The sequence below is a fragment of the Apium graveolens genome, chromosome 7 (genome assembly GCF_009905375.1).
Source record: "Apium graveolens cultivar Ventura chromosome 7, ASM990537v1, whole genome shotgun sequence".
Lineage (NCBI taxonomy): Eukaryota > Viridiplantae > Streptophyta > Magnoliopsida > Apiales > Apiaceae > Apium > Apium graveolens.
The window spans coordinates 50,158,482-50,184,945 of NC_133653.1; the positions used below are offsets into that span (position 1 = coordinate 50,158,482).

A 26,464-nucleotide genomic window follows, 5' to 3' on the forward strand; every position below is an offset into this window, starting at 1 on the left:
GCCAGAGTCTTTAAAATGAAGGTTGATTAACTTATGGATATGATTAAAAAGAAAAATTGTTTTGGCAGATGTATAAGAGGTATCATTTTCGCTAAGTGTTTTTATACTCATTTTATTATTCCTAAATTGTCTATCAAAATGCACTTTTAGTATATATTTTGCCTGGTACTAACCATTTTTCTACAATATTTCCATAGTGATGCATGTAATTGAATTCCAGAAGCGTGGATTGCCTCACGCTCATATATTAATTTGGTTGCACCCCGACGATAGACCTAAAATAACTGAGCAAATTGATAAAATGGTATCAGCTAAAATTCCCGATCCAGAAATTGATCCAGTTGGATATAATGCCGTGAACAATTATATGATCCACGGACCATGTGGTCCTGATTATACTAAATCTCCATGCATGGTCAAAGGCAACTATATAAAACATTTTCCTAAGCGGTATTTTCATTAAGATCCTTAAATTATAAACACTTTACTTTGTTAATACCTCCAGTTTTATTACCAGATTTTTTACAATTTTAAATATGTTTTGTTACAGGTATAATTCTCATTACATTTTTTTATGAGTGTGGATTCCCCATATATAAAAGAAGGAGGACTAGAATTACCATTAACAAGAAGGGGGTCAATCTTGATAATCGCTTTGTTGTCCCATTCAATCACGATATTTTGGTATATTTTCAATGTCACATGAATCTGGAGATTTGCAATAATTCAAGATCATTAAAGTACCTTTTTCAAATACTGTCTAAAGGGTCATGACACGACAACAATGTGTTTGAGGAAAACACGTACAGGTACTTCTGCAACAATCCCAAAAAAAGCACCAAAATATTTGATTGATGAGGTAAAACATTATTTGGATGGGAGATATGTTTGCGCGTCAGAAGCATCTTGGAGAATATTTGCTTTTGACATTCATTCCCGTTGGCCATCGATAGAGAGGTTACCAATACATTTACCAGGCGAGAAGCATGTTTCATTTAAGGCTGGAGATGTCTTGGAGGATGTTTGCGACAAGGCAATATAAAAAAAACCAAGTTAGTAGCATGGTTTGATGCAAATCAGACTTTCCCAAATGCGAGGAATTATATTTATTCTGAATTTCCAAATAAATTTACTTGGCATCCTCGACCTGGTATTTGGAAAGAAAGGAAAATAGGAGATGTTATTGGGAGACTCTCTGAAGTGCATTCATCAAGTGGTGAACTATTATATCTCCGTATGCTGTTACTTAGGAAGAAAGGTTCCAGGTCTTTCGAAGATCTTAAAACTGTAAATGGACACATCCACGAAACATTCAAGGAAGCATGCGCGGCCCTTGGTCTTCTACAAAATGATAACCAATGGCATGAAGTAATTGCCAAGAACTCCTATACATCATTGCCTCCACAGTTACGTGCAATGTTTGTCAATATTTTGGCATATAGTCCTATTTCAGATCCACTTAGACTTTGGGAAGCTAATTGGCAATGTATGTCAGACGATATTCTCATCATTAGGTGACATATGCTTAATGATCCTCATCTATACCTATCAGACGAAGATTTGAAGAATTATGCACTTGCAGGTTTATATCTCATTATCATACTACCTGAATAATTAACATAATTCTATTTTAGATATTATATGTAGTATACTTTTAAACTATAACATAACACTTCATATATATTTTTGCCCGCATAAATTGAAAAATTGTTTAATGACATCGGGAAGAGTTTGAAGGACTACGCGACAATGCCATTTCCAAGTGAAGTTTATTTTAGCAATGCTGTTAAAAGACTACTCCAAGAAGAAACTTCATATGATAAAGAAGAACTGGAAATTTTGCATGAAAAGAATCATGGATTGCTCAACCTTGAATGGAAGAACATTTACGATTTTATCTTACAAAATTTTTATAATAAGGTAGGTGGTGTTTTCTTTGTATATGGAAGCGGAGGATGCGGCAAGACATTTCTGTGGCAGACATTATGTTGTCGCCTTCATTCAGAAGGAAAGATTGTGCTTTATGTTGCCTCATGTGGAATAGCAGCCGTATTGTTGCCTGGTGGTAGAACTGCACATTCAAGATTCCATATTCCTTTGAAACTTGATCAGGACAGTACAACCGGAATCGGACATGGAACCGATATTGCAGAATTAATCCAACAAACTGATTTGATCATTTGGGATGAAGCGTCAATGCAACATCGTCATGCCTTTGAATCTGTTGACCGTTCTTTGGGGGATATAATGTCTGTTATTGACAAAAGGAGAGCAAAGAAGCCATTTGGTGGTATCACAGTAGTTTTTGGCGGAGATTATAGGCAGATTTTACCTGTGATTCCAAAGGCATCCAGAGCTGAAGTAGTAGGTTCCATCTTCAATAAATCAAAGATTTGGGAATTTTGCCAATTATTTTTACTTAAGCAAAATATGTGGCTTCATGCAGGAAATACAGAAATGGAGAATAAGGTTATAGCGGATTTCAGTAAATGGCAGCTTTTAGTTGGCGATGGTAAAGTTGAGAACTTTAGTCCTGATGCAGACACTGGTGAAATGCTAATAAAGATTCCAGATCAATATGTTGTTCATACCACGCAAAATCCTATAGAAAGTCTTTCTAAAATTACTTACCCGGATTTTCTAAGAAACATGTCTTTACATTCTTATCTAAGATCAAGAGCTATCCTAACACCAACTAATGTTGTGGTGGATGACATCAATAACAACATTCTTGAGAAAATTCCTGGAACTCTACACACATATCTTAGTCAGGATTCAATTGACGATGTTGGTGATGAAGATAATGAATTCAAATCAGCATTTCCAGTAAAGTACCTGAACTCATTAAATATGCCTTGCATTCCTAAGCACGAGTTAAACATCAAGGTTGGCATCGTTGTCATGCTTATGAGAAATTTAAACCAAATTATGGGATTGTGTAACGACACGCGAATGATTGTGACATCCGGCAAGAAGAATAGTATTGAGTGTGAAATATTATGCGGATCCCATGTTGGCTCAAAACATTTGATCCCGAGGATAGAGATGATTCCAACAGATACCAGCTGGCCTTTTGAGTTTAAAAGAATTCAGTTCCCACTCCAGATTTGTTATGCAATGACAATTAATAAGAGTCAGGGCCAATCACTTGACACGGTTGGTCTATACCTTCCCAGAGCGGTGTTTTCTCATGGCCATGTCTACATTGGCATCTCAAGAGTTACAAGACCAGAAGGTCTCCACATTTTCATCGAAAGTGATGATGGTACCACCACAAATATTACATCAAATGTAGTGTTAGATATATTTGTGATGTCATGTCTAATGATGATTTGTGTTTAGTTTTCAGATCTTGACTAACAGGGTAAATCAGGACTTAACTGGAAATCAGTACTTATACTGAAGTCAGGACTTAAGATATCAGAACTTAAGTTGTCAGAACTTAAGTTATCAGGAGATATTTATCAGTAGATAATATCAAGACTTAAGGAGACTTTCAGATAAGGAAGACGGTTGATTGAAAGGAAAGAAGATCGAGATTAAAACAAGAAGAGATATGCATGGAGAAAAATTCTATGAAGAATATAATACTTGGAAGAAAAGATAACTAGTTGATATATATTAGGAAGCAGAATTATATTCGATATCAATTAAAAGATTATCTTGTAACTGTGTAGTATATAAACACAGACATAGGGTTTACACTATGTGTGTTATCTTAATCGAGTTTATTATTCATTGTAACCCTAGTAGCTCTCGTGATAATTTGTTCATCACTGAGAGAGAACAGTTCTTTGTAACAGAGTTTATTGTGTTGAATAAAATCTGTGTTCTGTTACTTGAGTTCCTATATTTGATTTGATTGTAGTAAACACTGTATTCAACCCCCTTCTACAGTGTGTGTGACCTAACAAGTGGTATCAGAGCAATCTGTTAACATATATACAGTAAAGATCCAAAAACAATCATGTCTGAAGAAGCACAAACTCCAACCAAGCCCACCAAAACTGAAGAAACTTCAAAGACTCAAATCCATAATCAATATGAGACTATTAGGGTTCCCATACTGAAACCTTCTGAGTATTACATATGGAAGGTGAGGATGTCTATGTTTCTGGAAGCTACAGATCCATAATACCTTGACAGAATTAATGAAGGACCACATAAGCCAACTAAGCTCTCTGTTGTAGTTGCAGATCAGCCAGCACAAACTGTACCAAAGGATAAAAGTCAATATACAGCTGAAGATATCTCATCTATTGCAAAGGATGCAAAGGTAAGACATTTGCTGCACAGTGCCATTGATAATGTCATGTCAAACAGGGTAATTAACAGCAAGTCTGCAAAGGAGATATGTGATGCCTTGGAGACAAGATGCCAGGGAACTGATTTAATTAAGAACAACAGGAGGACTATACTCACTCAAGAGTATGAGCACTTTGACTCAAAACCTGATTAGTCATTAACTGGTTCATATGATAGATTTTTCAAACTCTTGAATGATCTGTCACTGGTGGATAAGGAATATGATCTTGAAGATACTAATCTCAAATTCCTTTTAGCTCTTCCTGAAAGTTGGGATTTGAAGGCCACAACTATAAGAGACAACTATGCTCTTGATAAAACTACTCTTGATGAAATTTATGGTATGCTCAAGACTCATGAACTTGAGATGGATCAAAGAAGCAAGAGGCATGGGCGAAAGTCAAGGACAGTTGCTCTTAAGGCTGAGGAGGAATCCCCTAAAGTGGCTGCCTCAAAGAAAGGCAAAGGAAAGGCTCTCATCACAAAGTCTGATACTGAGTCATCAAGTTCTGATAGTGATGAGGATTCAGAAATGGAAAGTGTATCTGAGATGGACCCTGATGAAGAGATGATGAAGCTGTGTGCTCTTATGGTGAAAGGAATCACAGAGATTGCATACAAGAAATTTTGAAGGGGAAAGAAGATTTCCAGGAAAGGTGCAAGTTCTGATAAGAAAAGTTTCAGAAAATCTGAAGGCAAAGGAGGAAAGTCTGACAAAGGAGATTACTAAAATGTCAAATGCTACAACTTTGGTGAGAAATGCCACATATCTCCTGATTACAAGAAAGGAAACAGTGACAAAGGCAAGGCTCTTTGCACAAAGAAGAAAAGCTGGACAAACACTTCAGATTCTGAAAGTGAGGTGAACTATGCCTTGATGGCAAATGCTGATAGCAGTTCTGAAGCTGTTGAGTTAAAGGTACCTCAAACAACTTATGCTTTTCATACTGATGATATTACTGAGTTGAGAAGATATCTTAAAACCATGTTCATTAGTTATAGAGATCAAACTTTAACATGTGAAAGATTAACTTCTGAAAATCTAGCTTATAAAAATAGGAATGATTATTTAGAAAAAGAGTTAGTTATGTTCCATTAGACTCAGAAAGATAGAGATGATGCTTCCTATGTTAGAGATGAAGTGCTAAAAATGAATGAATCTCTAAAAACTGAGTTAGAAAAGGAAAGAGAGATTATCAGGACTTGGACTAACTCTGGCAGAACAACTCAGAATTTGTTAAGTAGTGGAAATTGGAAAGAGGACTTAGGTTATGGAGATGATAAGAATAATAATGGAACTGTAGAAATTGAGCCTATAGTTGTTAAACAAAAGCCAAAGGTAAATCATGTTAAGTTTGTAGTTGTAAAGTCTGATATTGATAAATCAGAAGTTAAAGAGAAATTAACTTCTGACAAACCAAAACAGGATAAGCCAACTGAAGTTAACATAGGCTTAATGACAAAGAAGCGGCTTAAGCATAAGCTGAAAGAAGTTAAGAATGTAAACAAGGTAAAGCCACCTAGGAAAAATAGGAATGGAAAGGAAGGTGTGAATAAAAGAAATGATTATAAGCATGTTCCTAATGCTCCTAGAAAGAAATGTTATAACTTTAGAAATTCTAATCATCTGGCTTCTTTTTGCAGGAAGAATAAAAATATAAACTCCTTACCTTCAAAATCAGGAGTTAAGAGTCAGTATGTTAGATATAGGCCACAAAATCCTTGTTTTCATTGTGGTAGTCTATGGCATTCCATTTATACTTGTAAGGAATATCATAGTTTGTACTATGATTATTATCAAATAAAACCTTCTTTAAAGAAAGTTAGCATTATTCCTTCTAGTGTAAGTTCTGATGCAAAGTCTGATACTGTAAATTCTGATAAGAAAAATGTTAACATAAACTCTGATGTTAAATCTATTGCAAATGTTAACAAACTTAATAAGGCCAAAGGATCCAAGCAAGTCTGGGTCCTTAATACTAATCATTAGTGGTCTTTGTGATTGCAGGGCAACAGGAAAAACATCCTAGTTCTAGACAGTGGATATTCAGGACATATGACTGGAAAGAAAGCCCTTCTATCAGACTTTGTGGAGAAAGCTGGCCCAGGTGTTTTTTATGGAGATGGCAACATGGGAAAAACTCTAGGATATGGAAATATCAATCTTGGGAATGTCATCATTAAAAAAGTAGCTCTAATCTCAGGACTTAAACACAATTTGCTGAGTGTTAATCAAATCTGTGACAGAGGTTATCATGTGGATTTCTTTGAAGAACACTGTGAAGTTGTAAGCAAATCTACAGGAAAATTTGTTCTGAAAGGATACAGGCATGGTAACATTTATGAAGTCAAGCTTTCAACAAGTTCTGATGTTTCTGTAATCTGTCTGTTAAGTAGAACATCAATTGAAGAAAGCTGGGATTGGCATAAAAAACTCTCTCATTTAAATTTCAGCAATATAAATGAACTTGTCAAGAAAGATCTTGTGAGAGGACTGCCAAAATCAGTGTTTGCTCCTGACGGCCTTTGTGATTCATGTCAAAAGGCAAAACAAAGAAAATCTTCATTCAAGAGCAAGACTGAATCTTCAATTTTTGAGCCTTATCACCTACTACATGTTGATCTATTTGGTCTAGTGAATGTCACGTCTATTGTAAAGAAGAAATATGCTATGGTCATAGTGGATGAGTTCACCAGATACACATGGGTATATTTCTTGCACACAAAAAGTGAAACGTCATCTATCTTGATTGATCATGTGAAACAACTGGATAAATTGGTTAAAGACTCTGTAAAAATCATAAGAAGTGATAATGACACTGAGTTCAAGAATTTGATTATGGAAGAGTTCTGCAAAGACCATGGAATCAAGTAAAGTTACCAACCTATTTTTGGGCTGAAGCAGTGCAGACTGCTTGTTTTACTCAGAATGCAATACTTATCAACAAGCATGGAAATACACCATATGAGATGGTGAAGAAAAAGAAGCAAAATCTGAAGTACTTTCATGTATTTGGATGCAAGTGTTTTGTTCTTAAGACTCATCCTGAACAGCTATCCAAATTTGATCTAAAAGCTGATGAAGGAATTTTTGTTGGATATCCACTTTCCACAAAAGCCTTCAGAGTCTACAATTTAAGAATAAGGGTTGTCATGGAATCTATCAATGTCTATTTTGATGATAAGAAGATTACTGAACTTGAAGATTTCAATGATCATGATCAGCTGAGATTTGAGAATGAAGTTTTAAATTCTAATTCTCTAAATCCCGACAGTTTAAATCCTGACAGTCTAAATCTTGACAGTCTAAATCCTGATACTGCAAATTCTGATGGATTAAACTCTGATGTCATTGAAACTGTGGTGACTACGCCAAAGCAAGATGCACCTGTATAGGGGGAGCATATTGAAGATACAACTACATCTCAAGAAGCATCAGAACCTAGAACAGGCTCTACAAGTTCTGATTCATCAAGTTATGATGGGCCAAGTTCTGATAATTCTGGAAACTCAAATTCTGATTCATCAAGTTCTGATGGGCCAAATTCTGATAATTCTGGAAACTCAAATTCTGAAGGATCCAACTCAAAGAACATAATTTCAGGGGGAGCATCAGAAAATGTTGATGGAGACATCATGGATCATGGGGGAGCATTCAGTTCTAGATATAAGCTTCTATCTGCAAGGAAGTGGACTAAAGCACATACACCTGACATGATTATTGGAGATCCTGAAGCAGGTATTAGAACTAGAAGAGCAACATCAAATGAATGTCTCTATCATTCTTTTCTTTCTCAGATTGAACCAAAGAAAGTGGAAGAAGCTCTTCAAGATGCTGACTGGGTGCAAGCAATGCAGGAAGAGTTAAATGAATTTGAAAGAAATAAAGTCTGGACCCTAGTGCCAAGACCAAAGAACATATCTGTTGTAGGTACAAAGTGGGTGTTCAGAAATAAAACTGATAGTGATGGCATAATTACAAGGAATAAAGCAAGGCTGATTGCAAAAGGATATTCTCAATAGGAGGGAATTGATTATGATGAAACATTTGCACCAGTTGCTAGATTGGAAGCCATAAGGATATTTTTGGCTTATGTTGTTCACAAAAAGTTACAGCCTTTCAAATGGATGTAAAAAGTGCTTTTCTTAATGGAGAATTAGAAGAAGAAGTATATGTTGAACAACCTCCAGGTTTTGTAGATTCAAAATTTCCTCATCATGTCTACAGACTTGATAAAGCACTTTATGGCCTTAAGCAAGCTCCAAGAGCATGGTATGAGACATTAGCTCAGTTTCTTCTGGAAAGTGGATTTAATAGAGGGACTATTGACAAAACATTGTTTTATCTCAACCATGGAAATGACTTACTTTTGGTGTAGATATATATTGATGATATTATTTTTGGTTCTATAAATGACAGACTTTGTAAAAGGTTTGCTAAGCTAATGCAGTCAAGATATCAAATGAGTATGATGGGAGAACTTAGCTATTTTCTGGGCCTTCAAGACAAGCAAAATGAAGAAGGAACTTTTATTTGTCAATCTAAGTACACCAAAAATTTGTTGAAGAAATTTGGAATACAAGACTGTTCAAGTGCATCCACTCCTATGGCCACTGTAACAAAATTGGATAAGGATACTCGTACATCAGTAGATATTACTGATTACAGAGGAATGATAGGCTCACTACTCTATCTAACTGCAAGTAGACCTGATATCATGTATGCTACCTGTCTTTGTGCAAGATTTCAAGCAGATCCAAGAGAACCTCACTTAACAGCTGTAAAAAGAATTTTCAAGTACCTTAAGGGTACAGCTGATCTAGGATTGTGGTATCCTAGGGAATCGGACTTTAAGCTAATAGGTTACTCATATGCAGATTTTGCAGAATGCAAAATTGACAGGAAAAACACAAGTGGAAGCTGCCAATTTCTTGGAGGCAGATTGGTTTCTTGGTTTAGCAAGTAACATAAGTCAATTTCCACATCAACTATAAAAGCAGAATACATTGTTGTAGGAAGCTGTTATGCACAGATTCTTTGGATGAAGAATCAGTTACTGGATTATGGGTTAATATATTCCAAAATCCCTATTTACTGTGATAATTAAAGTGATATTGCTATGCCAGGTAATCCAGTTCACCACTCAATGAGAAAGCACATCAGCATAAGGTACCACTTTATAAGGGAATATGTGGATGAAGGTACAGTGGAATTGTATTTTGTTCTAACAGATCAACAACTAGCAGATATCTTCACAAAACCACTGCGTGAAGCTACTTTTACAAGATTGGTAAATGAACTTGGAATGGTTTCAGGTTCTTTCTCTAAATCTTCTTAGTTTATGTTTTGATACATCAGACTTTATGATCAGTATTTACAGATATTACTATCTTTGTGTATTCTGTGCTTAAATTGAAATTTTCTAAATGCTGATTGTTGTCTGATGTGAATTTCTAAACTCTGATAGTGATATGAATGTTTCAGTGACTTTTCAATCTAATGAGGATAACTGTGCTAGATGCTGACCTAGTAGTCTTTAATATTCTAATAATCCCATGTTTGAAGTAATTGTTTATGTGGAAATCTTTTAACACAAGCAAATTCTGATATTGAGCTTGGTTAAAGTTTACTTTGTGTATCTTATTACTAAGTCAAAAACTAGAATAGTGCTTCGTATCTGTTAAGCTCTGATGTTAGTAAATCTGATGGATGTACTAAGTGCTGATAAGCCTCACTTATCAAAAGAAAAAGAAAAGAAAAGAAATAAATATCAGGTACTATTTTGAGATCTAGAGAAAAATATATGTGGAAGGGAAGACCCAAGTCCATTGCTGGTATTAAGTAATATGCATTAGAAAAGCAAAATAAAATTTTCTTGGTGACTTTTCATATTCTCTGATTACTGGAGAAATACTCTGATAACATCATAAATTCTGATAAGCAGTCGTGACTCACTTACACTGAGAAGCCACTATAAAAAGGAATTTCAAAAGATGCATAAAATGAGAACAAAACAGTTGAGGTGGAGTCATACATAAACTCATTCTATAGTAGACTTCAGAATAATAACAGATTTTGAGCAAAGTTCTTAGTTATGCCTTATTTCTAAGATGTACTGAAGTGAATCAGACTTTACTCTTTGTCTGATGTTTAGCTTATTGCACACACTTACACTCCATATGAATGATGAAAATTACTGTGGTGATACATGTTGTTTCAGATGAATAGTTTAAGTGTCAGTTGCATAAATTCTGAGGACAAGTTCTGATGGAAGTTCTGATGATTAAGTTCTGATGAAACCATATCAGTATTTATGTGAAGAATTACAGAAATAAACATTCACTTTTCGAGTAAAGGAGCCATATTCTGATGACTTTTAAATTCTGATAATAATCAAGTTCTGATGCTGACGTGGCAGTATTTATTTACTTAGTTTATTTTTTAAGTCAATACTTGAACGGTTATATTTTTCAGAATATTGGATTATGTGAGATAAAGCAGTAATAATCATTTGTTTAGTGGGAACGGTTTTTTTTAAAACTGAACGTGCAATGTAATCATTACTTATTTACCGTGCCCATTAACTTTTGCCTTAACTACTGCATGGCTGACATGTGTAAAGGTCTGTTCCACTTCTCAATAACTGCTGTCACGTGGGTTGTCTAAGTCAAAGAGATAAAAGATTTTCAAATCTTTTATTCACATATCTATTCTATTCACTCTCTCTCTTTTTCTTATTCTCTCACATTTTCTGACGGTTTTCTATACAGACTTTTCATGAAACACCTTTCAGGCAAACTAATTTCTCACTTATTTTTGATGGCGCCCAAGGATTTAATTATTGATGGCGCCCAAGGATTTAATTATTGATGGAGCCAAGTTTGTACCAAATAACTATGCTGCAATCCTGAACAAGGCTGAAGCTCCATCAGATCTGCACTTTGTGCAAGATTTATTATCCAATAGTGAGATTGGGTACGCTTTGACCCAACCTCAATCTATTTCAAGTAAACAAGTGCTGACATTTTGGCGAACTGGGCTTTTTGATGATGGTTATGCTGCTGGTTCACCAAGAATAATTTTCACATCAGGAGATGTCGAGCATGTGGTGACTCCAGGAGCAGTTCGTAAAGCTCTCCACTTACCTGAAGGTTGTACATTCTCAACAGTGGAGGATCCTGTTTTACAGCAGCTGATGGCCAGTCTGGGCTATGAGAAAAGTTTAGGAAAGCTGGGTCAACTGAAAAGATCAAATATCAGAAAGGAATAGAGCTTTTTCTTTGATTGTATCACAAAGGCATTCGCCAATAAATGCTCCAACTTTGATGCTATTCCCATCATGAGTCAGCAAATCGGGTATGCCCTTATTCATCAAACTCATTTTGATTTTGCAAGTGCTGTGCTAGGTTTCATAGGGGATAGGATGATAGAGGATAGGAATGTAGTATACTTTGCTAGATTCTGTCAGCTTATATATACTTTTTGTTGTGTTGATGAACCCCAACTAGACAGTGATTTAATTCCACCCTTTAAGCTTGCAAAAAGGGCTTTTAATGATTTGTTAAATGCTGACAATAAGAAACAAGTGTTGAGACCCTTACAAATTCCTCATTCAGTAAAACTAATCTTGGTAAATGTTGATCCACAAACTTATACATCTATCTATCCTGATGTTCAACCCACCAACTCATCACAACCAACACAACAACCATCAGAACATACCACAACTACACAAACACCTCAAACTTCTCAACCTCAACCAACTCAACCCTCCATCAGGATATATTAAAAACCAACACAGTCATCTCAACCTCAACCTTCAGTACATCCAGTGAAGCCTTCATCTTCAAAACCGAAGATGACTAAGATAGTACCTCAGTCTCAACAGAAGAGAAGGAGAATTGTTCTGAGAGATGAGTCAGATAATGAGGAACATGTTCCAATATCAGACACTGTTGTTGTAGAAGCTGAGAAGATCTCTTCTCAGAAAGATACTGTAACTGGGAGTTCTAGTCCCCTCAAAAGGCTTAGAAAGCTAAATTCTGATGATGAAGCTCCCAAAGTCTCAACTTCAGCAAAGAGACTTAAAAAGCAAAGAGCCATGAGGGCTATAAGTGAATCATCACACTCTGAAGAAGTTCTGGAAGAAGCAGCTAAGGAAGGGGGTCAGGAATCTCTGATCCCAACAGAACCTATAGTAATTGAATTACTTCCCACAGCTGAATCAGACTTTACTCAAGCTCAAAAGTCTCCTATTTAAGAGTAAGAGGATGTTCCTAAGCAAGTGCCTACACCTCATGTATCTCCTATAATTGATCCAGTACATGCTGAAGACCTAGGTACAAGTGCTGAAATAGACATACATAACTTGGTTGTGCCTGAGGTTCTGTACTTGGAAGCTCCACCAACTCAACTCACTCCACCAACAACACCAATTTTGGATGCTGATTTCAATGCAGACATTCCAACAACACCATATCTGAATCTAGATGATGAAAATCAGATTGAACGTGGGCATCAAAATTTGATTGTTGATCAGAACTTAGTTGCAGATCAGAATTTAGAGGATGATGTTGAAGCCTCTATAGCCTCACATACTGTTATTTTATCAGAGGATGCTGATACTGCAGGCTCTGTAAGTTCTAATGCTGACAATGCTGAATCTACTGGAGAAGCTGCTACTAATCTAAATGCTGATGCAGTTGGTCCTTCAGGACATGCACCTCAACAAACAGTTAATAAAGCTGATTTGATCAAGAAGTTTGTTAGGGAGGATGCACCAGTACCTTGGAGTGAAACTCCTAGAGGAAAGGAGTGGACTAAGGAATGGAACACAGTTAGTTTTGTTCCTACTGAAAAAATTCTTGTTGAGCACCTGGCTAAGGCTGATAAAATGCTGATAAATAATGATTTCAAGGCACAGCTGAGAGTTACTACAATGAGTACTAGGAACCTTCAAGGTCAACTCTCAATAACTCATGACAAGATGAACAAAATTCCAGAATCACTGATCCAGCAAGATATGAATATCAAATTAGAAAAGAACAAATTTTTTAAGCCAACCTTTGACCGAATTGGGTATATTGAAAAGACTCAGGAGAAGCAATAAGATCAGATTTCTGAAATTCTAAAGAATCAAGCTTCTCAGCAAACTCAACTCAATGAGATCCAATCCTTAGTAGAATTACTTGTCTCTCTACTTCTACCTGCTGATGCCAAAAAGGGGGAGAAAGTGATTAAGTCCAAATGCAAATCTAGTCAAGTACTGAAGGGTAAGGATGATGGAAATGATGACCAGGGAAACTCTGGAATGGGTAGAGGTCATCGTCAAGGCAAAGGTTTTTCATCAAGCAAAGCTGGAACTACAAGTCAAAGAACAAGTTCTGATACTGGGAGAAGAATAAGTTCTGATACTGGTAAAAGGATAAGTTCTAGTGAACATCTGGAACTTGATGAAGAGATTTCCAAAAGGTTATTCCTAAAAGACAATCCAGGCATGAATATTGAAAGTCTGAAGGAAGAAGAAGCCAGACTTAAAGCAGAAAATGTCAAGTCAAAGTCTAAAGCTCAAGTCATGGAAAAGAAGCCACCTAAGCCTAAGGGCATTGTGATAAAAGAAAAGACAATTTTAGAGGCAAACAAAGCCAAATCACAAGTGGAGGTAGATCCTAGATCCAAGGGCAAAGCAAAAATTGATGAACCTGTAAAGGTATATATGCCAATCATGGATCTGGAGATAAAATCTGATGAAGATGCTAGTCTGATTTTGAAGAAAAAGGATATTCAAACAACCTCTGACAGAGCTCATGTTGTTCAAGATCAGGACTTAGTAAAATCTGATATTACAGTGAAGCAAGCAACCTCTGACATAGCTCAAGTTGGCTTGATATCAGAAGATAAAGAAAAGGAAACCTCTGACATTGCTCATGTTAAACCTTCAAAGATACTACTATCAGAATTCACAAAAGCTCAACAGAATCAACCTTTGAAGACTACATCAAGTGGTTTTGAAGCAAGAGTTGTTCAAGGAAAGGAAGCAAGAGACAAATCAGGATTGGGTAGTTCTAAAGAGAAGAAAATATACAACACTACCAATGATCCAACTTCCTTAAGTGGACCAGGTGTAGGAGCAACTCCTGAGAGATTGAATCAACTTGAATCTGTACAAATGGTTTACCACTCTGTTTTGAAAGAAGATATCATGTTATACTTTATGACAGATGGGAGGGTATTCCAGATCAGGGAGAATGCTATTTCATTGAAGTATTTTGAAGAACTGGAACATGTTCTATTTCTACTTCAAGTGAAAAATAGATCAACATTTGGTGTTGCAGGTTGTTTAAAATCAAATATTCAAAGGCATAAGAAACTTTACTCTGTAAAGTCTGACAGGCCATACTATCCTAAGTATAGATCTCACAGTGGATATATTGTTGAAATGAAGCCTAATACTGCTAAAATCATCACTACATTTTATGGTATTAAGGGACTTGAATTCAATCTAGAGTCTGATAAAGCCTATATTATCAGACTAGATTAGGATATAAGGAAAGCAAAAATAAATGATCCCAGGGTTGCTATCTTTCAAACTGGTGAAGATACAGTTGAACTGAAAAATGCTAAAAGGAGGATGGTCAATGAACTTGAATATGCTGAGAGATGTCTGTTGAAGAACTATCTTAGAACAACTCCTGATATCAAAGAGATCAGAAATTGAAGCCAAGTCAAAGATCTACAACTGTTTAGATTTTTGAAGGATATACAGACGGAAGCTGATATCAAACTTTAAGGATGGTAAAGTTGCAAGGACTGTAAGTTGTAGTTATCTAGTCAAATTCTCATGCATTTGTACCTAATGTTTTTGACATCATCAAATATCTGTTAAACTTGTATATTATACTAATTTACAAGTTGGGGGAGATTGTTAGATATATTTGTGATGTCATGTCTAATGATGATTTGTATTTAGTTTTCAGATCTTGACTAACAGGGCAAATCAGGACTTAACTGAAAATCAGTACTTATACTGAAGTCAGGACTTAAGATATCAGAACTTAAGTTGTCAGAACTTAAGTTATCAGGAGATATTTATCAGGAGATAATATCAGGACTTAAGGAGATTTTCAGATAAGGAAGGCGGTTGATTGAAAGGAAAGAAGATCGAGATTAAAACAAGAAGAGATATGCATGGAGAAGAATTCTATGAAGAATAGAATACTTGGAAGAAAAGATAACTAGTTGATATATATTAGGAAGCAAAATTATATTCGATATCAATTAGAAGATTATCTTGTAACTGTGTAGTATATAAACGCAGACATAGGGTTTACACTATGTGTGTTATCTTAATCGAGTTTATTATTCATTGTAACCCTAGCAGCTCTCGTGATAATTTGTTCATCACTAAGAGAGAACAGTTCTTTGTAACAGAGTTTATTATGTTGAATAAAATCTGTGTTCTGTTACTTGAGTTCTTATATTCGATTTGATTGTAGTAAATACTATATTCAACCCCCTTCTACAGTGTGTGTGACCTAACATATAGTCTATGAAGAAGTATTTTACAACCTACCGAGCATAAATGATGAGAATGTATCAGATTAGTTATTTGTATTGCACATTTACAATCCTGACTAAGTTACTCATCATTTTATTATAATTGGTAGTTTGAGAAATTATTTGTTATTATATTAGAATTACATCAGGTCATATTGGTTAATGATGCTCATATGCGAAATAAAAGTCAGATTCTCAAATAGTTTTTTATGCATATCAAATTCTCAATATAATTAGATGTGATATGTTTTATATTGATAAGGAGACATTATGATAATCAGAGAAGATTATGGGATAACAATAATATCTACCAGATAACTTACTCATATTTAAATATTTGTTTAATATCACGTTTATGTTACTAATTGATCTTCTATTTTAACACAATCTTTTTTTCCATGCTAATATTAGTGTAAGCTGTTAAGGATCATCATACAGCTCTAATAGATATCTATTGATTGAGATTTTCATGGACTAATTATCAGCCTATCACCTTAACTATAAAGATAGTGTATATCTTTATTAAAAATATAGCCAATTGTCTTAAACGCTCCATACATTCGGATTTTTTTTGCTACATATCCAACTCACAAACTAATTTTAGAGTTCATATGGCAGAACATCCAAGTATAATTATAATTCATTACCTCTTTCTTGATATGAATATTTAACATACTCTTTTTTTGATAACATCTATTAACTTTTTCATTACTCAGATATGCAGGACCATCATCATTTATCCAATCTGGATGGTAATCATACTGCTTGCTTATTAAATTTTAGAACAAATCGCTTACAATTTGTTGTTTTTAACTTTAAGTTTATTGTTGTAGATGTTATTGGAATTGTTGAACTCCTGCAACCAGTACAATCTATTATGACAAGATTTGATGAAAAGGAAGTGTTATGCTTTAGAATTTCAGATGGCGTGTAAGACTCTTCAATAATTTTTTTGACAATTATAAAAATACTACGCCATCCTCCAATTTTTATATTTTACGTATTAACACTATTGAACATCCATAAATGTTTGACATTTTATTATATTCGTTTTAGGAGGGCCATCCAAGTGTGTTTAGCGGTTCTTTTCCAACAAATTTTGAATTATTGTACCAAGTTACTGAAATTGAACCCAAAATTGTGATTCTGGCATCTGTTAGAGTCTTTATGTATCGAGGTTAATGTTTTTTTTATATTAAAAACCTTTAAAATTGTAAGCCTTCTCATAAGTTATAGAATTTCTTCTAGCTCTAAAATAATATATATTTTTCGCTCTTAAAAACAGGAAGAGCGCAGATCAGCAATATTCCGTCAACAAAGCTTTTTGTCAATCTTGATTATCCAGATATCTTTTATTTGAGACAAAGGTAACTAAATATAAACTATAATTTTTGATTTTTACATCATTTTTTCATATATACGCTTATAATTTTTACATACTTTGCAATATAGGTTGATGGACATTTGACAAATCTAAATTTGACGCTGTAGAACCATTCCCGTCAACGAAGCTTGAAGACATTTTATTTTTACTGCATTTCTATTAAATTGATGAGACATGTCGTTTTTTAATTGATGGAATACTGATAAACTTCCTGATTCAACCGCATTGTCGTATTAGTTTTTATTAAACTTATTTACCATGCTATGGATTATTTTATAATTTCTGTGTAAAATATAATTCTCTCAGTATTTGTCTTTATTAAATGTTGGAACAATTTTGATCATATTATCTCAACTCAACAGTTTAAATAAATACATTAATTTAATATGTATATTCTAAAGTTCTGAAAAAAGAAGTTATATATAATTCCATTTCGAAAGACTCAAACTGATTCTGTTATAAATATTCATATCATTTTCATATCTTATGCACATTTTTAAATAAATTGGAGAAATAGATAGAGTTATGAACAAAAATATACAAGTTAATAAAAAAATGAAATTAATAACACTTTGATTGTGATGATTGAATTAATTTAATTGATTAAACTTAATTAATTAATTAACTCAAAATTTAAAATATAATATTCTGTTACATCTAAATTGTACTGATATATTCAAGAATCATATTGAATAGATAGAAAGATAATTGATGATTAATGATATAATCATTCAGGATTATATTGTTGTCGGTCTTTATCGTACATATTTAAAAAAAAAGTTTCAACTAGCATCAACTTACCAGACTGAATAAGATAATTGATGAATAATTATAGAATCAATCAGGACCATATTGTTGGCAGTCTTTATCATACAGTTAAAATAGAGTATCAATTAGCATCAATTTACCAGTTTGAATAGTAATCATAACCTATCAAGTTGCATATATCAATTGCAAATGCATTTAAATTTCATGCCTTGAGATAAACATCAAACATACTCTGACACTAAAAATAAAACTTTAGGTTTCCTCTCAATTTGTTCTCTCTAAAAATATCATTGATTGGTACGAACTGATCTAATATGTTATCATTATTTCTTCATCGTGCATGTGATAAGTGGCATTTTATACCACTTAGAACGTCTTATAATGGCTTGAATTGATGTCTTGAAATCAGGTATTTTATGTATTTGATGCGTTTTTCTAGTATTTTTGCATTTCAGGGTATAACTTGCGTATGTAGGAAGAATTCATCAGAAATAAGCCTAGGGAAGTGCTTGACATTGGTTGTGGGAAGTGAGGAGCAGAACGCAGCAGAAATCGGGAGCAGAATTAGAAATTTTCCAGTAGCCTGCTGGGCGCCCGCTCAGGAATGTTGGGCGCCCGTTCAGGATACTGGGCGCCCGCTCAGGAATGCTGGGCGGCCGCTCAGGGGCGAGAATTTTAAATACTGATTTTTTATAATCCTTATTCTGTTGGACTTCTGAGACGGCTGGTTATTGTGGGCTTCTATATATGTAGTTCTCAGATACATTTCACAAAAGCGTGGTATCAAGCAAGGAGAAAGGAGAGAAGGAAGAAGACCGTTTTAGCACATCGCAACGAAAAAGAGGAAGCATATGTTTTCTTGTGATTCTTTTATTTATTGTATCAGTGGATGCTAGTTTTCTTTACTTAGAACCTTATTACTCTTGTGATGTACTCTGGTTTTAATAAGTATTTTTATTAGTTTATATTGTGTGTTATTATCATGTTTTCATATGAACCCATGGTGACGATGAGTTCTATCATGGGCTAATCGTGATCGTGGGGTCGTAACGGATTTACTATGGATTTCTTTAGTTAGTTGTTTAATACCTTAGTGTGTGATGATTGTATGATATCTAGTATAGGTTGCACTTATTCGTCTTATGTGTGTCGCGAATATATAAGATAGGCTGTTAATCTCTAGTGAAGCGACGGTGGATCTTGAGGTTTAGAACTTTCCATGCGAGCATATGTTCATGTATGAGTATGCATGATTAGTGGGTAACTTTAACCGTTTTACTTGCCCATTGTAATCATAAATAATAACTTGTGCTTAAATCGTTATGTAGTCAAATTCTGTAGACATATAGGGTCTCAACATAATTGATGCCTATTCAAATTCTATCTCAATTGTGGACGTTTGGTAGAAGGGTAATAAAGATAGCTATTGAAGGAAGTAGTAATGAAGTTATGTCTCATGTGTGTTTAATATTGATTATTTCAAGTGTCAATTAAGTGTTTAATTCTCGTAGTTAATTGTAGTTAATAATTAATTAATCAAATTTAAGTGTTATAGTTTTGAAATTGAGAAGTAATCATACATTGGTGAGTAAGTGTTAATTGAACATAATTAGTCTAGTCTGAGTCTCTGTGGGAACGAACTAGAAATTATTCTATATTACTTGCGAACGCGTATACTTGCGTGAATTATTAGCGCGTGTTTTGTGCCTAACAAGTTTTTGGCGCCGCTGCCGGGGACTCAGCGTATTTGTTTAGTTTATATACTTACCATCAATGGTCATTAGGACTCATTGATTAAGACGTGTTACTTATTGTTTCCGGTTGTGTTTCAGGTATTCTAGCGAGCGTTTATGCAAACACGTTCTTGCACTCGCTAGAGAACTTTAGATACGACTGAGGAGACAGACTCAGTTCTTGATATTCCGGAGAAGATAGATTTTGAAGATTTGAATAAAGAAAGTGAGCAAAAAGAACTAGTAATCATGGGTGATCGTATAGTTCCTGCAGCAGATCCAGCTCTTATGGACTTTTCTCGGCCTAAAATTGATGACATTCTGTTAGGTCACACACACACTGTAGAGGGGGTGAATACAATGTATAGTACACTCAAATCGAACTTTAAGAACTTAAGTAACAGAAAACAAACTTTATTGAAACAATAAACTCTGTTACAGTATGGAACTGTTACCTCTCAGTGATGAACAAATATCACGAGAGCTGCTAGGGTTATGTAGAATAATAACTTCGATAATGATAACACTTATAGTGTAAACCCTATGTCTGTGTTTATATATTACACAGTTACAAGATAATCACTAATTGATATGGAATATAATTCTGCTTCCTAAAATATATCAATCAGATATCTTTTCTTCCAAGTATTCCATTCTTCACGGAATTCCTTCTTCATGTATATCTCTCTTTATGTTTATCTCAATCTTCTTTCCTTTAATCAGCTACTGTCCTTATCTGATTGTCCTTCAGCACTTAAGTTCTGATATCTATCTTCTGATGATTATCTCCTGATAATATAAGTACTGATATCCTTAAGTCCTGACTTCCAGTATAAGTACTGATCAACAGTTAAGTACTGATTTATCCTGTTCACGTAAGATCTGAAAGGTAAACATAAAACACATTAGCCATGACATTATCAAATATATCTAACAATCTCCCCCAACTTGTAAATTAACAAAATATACAAGTTTAACAGATATTTGATGATGTCAAAAACATTAAGTACAAATGCATGAGAAATAGACTAGATAACTACAACTTACAGTCCTTAAAGTTTTTACCAAATTCAACTTCTGATAACAACTTCAATCTGTATAAATATCATAATTTAAGCAGTTGTAGATCTTCGACTTGGCTTCTTCATTTTCTGATCTCTCTGATGTCAGGAGTTGTTCTGAGATAGTTCTTCAATAAACATTTCTCAGCATATCTTAGTTCATCAATCATTCTCCTTTTAACACCTTTAAGCTCTGCAGTATCTTCACCAGTTTGAAAGATTGCAGCTCTGAGATCATTAATCTTTGCTTTTCTTAACTCCTGATCTAGTCTTATGACATAAGCTTTGTCAGATTCAAGATTGAATTCAAGTCCCTTAATACCAAGATACGTTCTGATCTGTGCAGTATTAGGCTTCATATCAATAATATCACCATTGTGATCTCTGTACTTTGGAACATATCTGCTGTCAGACTTAACAGAATAAAGCCTTTTCTGTCTCTGAATTTGTTCTTTTAAGTAGTTTGCAGCAGTCTCTGTTATTCTGTCATCCACTTGAAGTAAGAAAAGTACATGCTCCAATTCTTCAAAATACTTCAAAGGAATGGCATTTTGTCTTATATGATAAACCCTACCATCTGTCATGAAATACAACATGATGTATTCTTTCAAGTAGGTATGGTAAACCATCTGTACAGATTCCAGTTGATTCAATCTCTCAGGAGTTGCTCCAATACCTGGTTCACTCAAGGAAGTTGGATCATTGGCAGTGTTGTGTACTCTTCTTTCATCAGCACTTCCCAATCCAGTTTTATCTCTAGCTTCCTTTCCAGTAACTACTCTTGCTTCAAAACCACTTGCAGTAGTCTTCAAAGATTGAGTCTGTTTTGCTTTAGTGAATCCTGGTAGGAGTGTTTTAGATCTATTTTCTGATATCAAGTTAACTTGAGCACTGTCAGAGGTTACTTGCTTCTTCTGAATATCAGAACTTACAATTTCTTGACTCTGAACAACTTGAACCATGTCAGAGGTTGTTTTAAGAACTTTTCTTGTAGTCAGAGCAAGATCATCTTTTCCATCAGTAATTTCTTCTTCCTCAGGAGGTACATAAGGCTTGATAGGTACACCAACCTTTTCTTTACCCTTGGATCTTGGATCTATCTGTGGTTGTGATCTAGCCAAAGTTGCTTCAGTATGTATCCTTTCTTTGATCACAATGCCTTTAGGTTTTGGAAGTAACTTTTTACCAGAAGCTTCAGATTTAGATGTAACTTTCTCTGATTTAAGTCTGGCTTCTTCTTCCTTTAAACTTTCTAAGTCCATCCCTGGATTTTCTTGAAGAAATAACTGTCTTGAGATTTCCTCATCAAGATCTAGAAGTTCATCAGAACTTATCCTTTTACCAGCAGCAGAACTTATTCTTTTCCCAGTATCAGAACTTGTTCTGTGACTAGCTTGTCTTGATATAAACCTTCTACCTTGACTATGACCACTACCCATTCCAGAGGTTCCTTGGTCATCTTTTCCATCATCCTTTCCTTGCAGTGTCTTGTTGGTTTTACATTTGGACTTAATTACCTTCTCCCCCTTTTTGGCATCAGCAGGTAATAAAAGAGAGATAAGTAGTTCCACTGAGGTCTGGATTTCAGTAAGTTGCGATTGCTGAGAAGCTTGATTTGTCAGAATTTGATCAATCTGAGCTTGTTGCTTCTCTTGAGTTTTCTCAATATAAGCAACCCTGTCAATGGTAGGTTGGAAGAACTTTTTCTTATCAATTTTCCAAACTTGTTCCTGTTTGATAAAGTTCTCCTGAATCTTGTGTAGCTCTGCATGAGTATTGGAATGAAGACCTTGTAGATGTTTAGTACTCAATGCAGTGACTCTAAGCTGGGTTTTAAGATCATCAGAATTTAACATTTCATCAGCTTTAGTCAAGTGCTCAGCAAGATGTAAAGCATTTGGAACACATGAAACTGAGTTCCATTCCTTAGTCCACTCCTGACCTGCAGGAATTTCACTCCAAGGTACTGGTGCATCCCTGATAACAAACTCCTTTACCAGTTCAGACTTAGGAAGAGTCAGTGGAGGAGTATGTCCTGAAGGACCTGCTTCATCAGCATCTACAGTTGTAGCAGCTTCACCAGTATCTCCAACATTTGCAGCATCAGAACTTAAAGAATCAGTATCTTCTGATAAGACAACAGTGTGAGTAGCAATGGAGGCTTCAGCATCCTCTAATTGCTGATCTGATACTAAGTTCTGATCAACAGCCATATCCTGATGCTCACCTAAAATCTGATCATCAGAATCTTGATGCAGAGAAGGTGTTGTTGATAACTCTGGAGTTTGAACAGCATCAATAACAGGTGTTATAGAAGTATTATTTGCTGTTGGAGCTTCTAAGAAAAGTATTTCAGGCACAACCAGGTTCTGAATATCAATTTCAGCACTTGTGCCGGGATCAACAAGAGACACAGATGGCGAGTTAGCCTTGTCAGATACAGCTTCCTGAGATGGAGTTGATGGAGAAGAAGTGACTGGAGCAAATTCCTTGCCTTGTGAGATCATAGATTCCTGATCCCCTTCCTTAGCTGCTTCCTCCTCATCATCTGAAACTGGCCTTTGTGCCCTCTGTTTCTTGTACTTCCTTGTTGATTTGGATTCCTTGGGAGTTTCAGGATCTATCATACGTCTAAGCCTCTTGAGAAGCCAAGAACCCCCAATGTCAGAATCCTTCTGAGAAGTTGCTTTCTCAGCTTCAACCACCACAGGTTCTGAAGAAGGAATCTGTTCCTCAGAATCTGATTCATCTCTCAAAGTAAATCTCCTCCTCTTTTGAGGTGTTTGAGGAACAGTCTTTGTTCTCTTTGGCTTAGAGGATGTAGGCTTCACAGTAGGTGCTGAAGAAGAAGGTTGAGCAGTCTGTGAAGTGGAGAGATAGGATTTGAGATAAGTTCTGAGGGTAGGTTGAGTAGAATGAGAGGTAGGTACTGAGGTTGATGGATTTTGGTTATGGTGAGTTGGTTGAATATTTGAGTAAACAGATTTGTAAGTAGCAGGATCAGCATTTACCAGAATCTGTTTCACAGACTGAGGGATCTGTAATTGTCTCACCATTGATTTCTTTATGTCAGCATTTATCAGGTCGTTAAAGTACCTTTTTGCAACCTTAAAAGGTGGGGTTTGAGTGCTGACTAACTGGGGTTCAGCAGTACAATAAGTGTAAATAAGTTGACAGAATCTAGCAAAATAAACAACATCTCTATCCTCTGTCATCCTATCCCCAATAAAACCAATTATTCCAGTTGCAAAATCAAAATGAGTTTGATGGATAATAGCATACCCTGTGTGCTGACTCAGAATTGGGATAGCATCAAAATTTGAACATTTGTTCCCAAAAGCTTTGGTGATGCAATCAAAGAAGAAACTCCATTCTCGTCTGATATTAGCCCGTTTCAACTGTCCAAGTTTCGTCAGACTCTTTTCATATCCCAATTCAGCCATTAACTCCCGAAGGGCTGAGTCCTCTGGAACTGAGAAAGTTCAATCCTCAGGAAGATGTAAAGCCCTGCGTACTGTACCAGGAGTGACTACAAAAGATGAATCACCCACTTGGAAGATAATACTGGGAGTTCCACGGTTACCACCATCATCAAAAATGCCAGTCCTCCAGAACCTCAGAACTTGTTGACTTGAAAATAATTCAGGCTGAGTTAAGGCGTACCCAACCTCACTATGTGTAAGAAGATCTTGCACAAAGTGCAATTCTGATGGAGCTTCAGCATGATCAAGAATTGCAGCATAGTTGTTTGGAACAAACTTTGCTCCATCAATGATTAAATCCTTTGGTGCCATGTGAAAAAAAATTGAGAATTAAGTATGCCTGATAGGTGTTTGATATAATATCTGTATGAAAACAACGGAAATAGTAAAGTGAAGGAGAGTAAAAGTAAGAAGAGAGATAAAAGATGAAGAAATTAAAAAGATTAAAGAAATCTTCTCTCTGCTGTACTTATACAAAAAAAATATTACCGTTGGACACCTGTCAGACATGCAGTAATAACGGATAGTTACTGGGCTCGAGAAAACAGTAATCATTACTTACCCATTTGCCGAGTTTCAAGGAAAAACTGTTCCATTTATCAAGGGAAACAATTCAAATTTTAACCCGTTATCACTGATTGAATTATTTGTCACTGCAACATTAATATTCTGAAAATAAATCATGTTAAAAATGACCGAGATAATTTCGATGAATAAGTGCTGACAGAGAATCAGAACTTAACTAAAGGCACAATTTAAATGGTCATCAGAATATCAATCAGGATTTATCAACACAAGATAAAATAACTCAGAGACACAATCTTGAAGTAAAAACAGTTTTCATTAATATATGAAGTCAATACATTTATGAAATGGAAATTACATCAATACTTATACAAGATTTTTCCTAAGCTTCTAACCCTAACATCAACAGCTTTAGTCCTAGCTAAGAAGCCTGACAAAGCTGAGGATGAAGAAGAACAGGAAGAAGACGAGATTAAGTCATCTTCCTCTTCCTATCTTCGACGAACAAGATGGCGAGTCGTATGATTCGCTCTTGCTGATGGATAGCTTCCCGCCTTTCCTCCTCCAATCGCTCCAGATGGCGATGGTAGTCCATATAGAAGAATAGGAGGTGAGTCAGCACCTCCTGTGGGACAGAATCCCAGATCTCCTCAGGAATGGCTGTTACATGCCACTCCTGCTGCCAATCGGCACAACTTAGCTCCATTGTGAAGGTTTGGTTGTTCAAAAACATGTTGTATCGAACCATTGTGTTTTTGATAGAAGAAGGAGGATAAGTGTATGAGAAGAATGTGATGGAAAGACTGATGTGAAGTGGTTGCTTATATAGGCAAGAGAATGCCAAGAGACGCAAGGATATTTAATGCTGACAGGTAGAATTAATTCTACCTCGTCTCCCTAGAGTTTGAAAAAGAATAACAGTCATTGGAAAGAGGAAGCATGGTCTAGACCGCACAAAACACAAGAAACAGTGGTCTGTTCAAGTACAAATACCATTAATCCTAATCACAGTGACTATTAATCTTCCACTTCAACATATTCGAGTACAAACTGAGACTGTTATCAAATTTTATTCAAAGATAAGCCAAGTAAAGGATTAGACTGAGAAATCAGAACTTAGACCTATACCAGAACTTAACAGTCATCAGAACATAATTTCTTAACTCAAAAAAGGAATGCCTATCTTAGTAAATATTCATACAAGTTCTGAGTTATGGACGTCAGTACTTAATCATCAGAACGTGTAACTTAGAACTTGTCCTCAGAATTTGTGCAATAATGACACATTGACTGTTTTATCTAAAATAACATAGACCACCACAGAAATTTTCATCATTCAGATGGAGTGATTAGTGTGTGCATTAAGCTAAAAACAGACAAAGAGTAAAGTCTGATTCACTGCAGTATATCTTAGAAATAAGGCATAACTAAAATTGTGCTAAAGATCTGTCATTGTCCTGAAACCGACTGAAGAATGAGTTTATGCTTGAGTCCACCTCAACTATTTTGTGCTAATTTTATGCATCTTTTGAAATTCTATTTTACAGTGGCTTCTCAGTGTAAGTGAGTCACGACTGTTTATCAGAATTTATGCTATTTTTAGAGTATTTCTCCAGTAATCATAGAGTGTGAAAAGTCACCAAGAAAAT

General features: G+C 35.3%; 2 protein-coding genes across 2 annotated transcripts; both read left to right on the top strand.

The window, feature by feature from the left end:
• The first annotated feature begins 301 nt into the window (after positions 1–301).
• Positions 302–1,518, top strand: LOC141673608 (uncharacterized). Its single transcript, XM_074480363.1, has 4 exons — positions 302–422; positions 551–684; positions 767–1,033; positions 1,081–1,518. Exons 1-4 carry the CDS (start codon positions 302–304, stop codon positions 1,516–1,518), a joined length of 960 nt encoding a protein of 319 aa, XP_074336464.1.
• Positions 1,519–1,749: 231 nt separating this feature from the next.
• Positions 1,750–16,796, top strand: LOC141673609 (uncharacterized). Its single transcript, XM_074480364.1, has 3 exons — positions 1,750–3,265; positions 16,579–16,614; positions 16,696–16,796. The coding sequence occupies exons 1-3, from the start codon at positions 1,750–1,752 to the stop codon at positions 16,794–16,796; spliced, it is 1,653 nt and encodes a 550-aa protein (XP_074336465.1).
• The last annotated feature ends 9,668 nt before the right edge of the window (positions 16,797–26,464 follow it).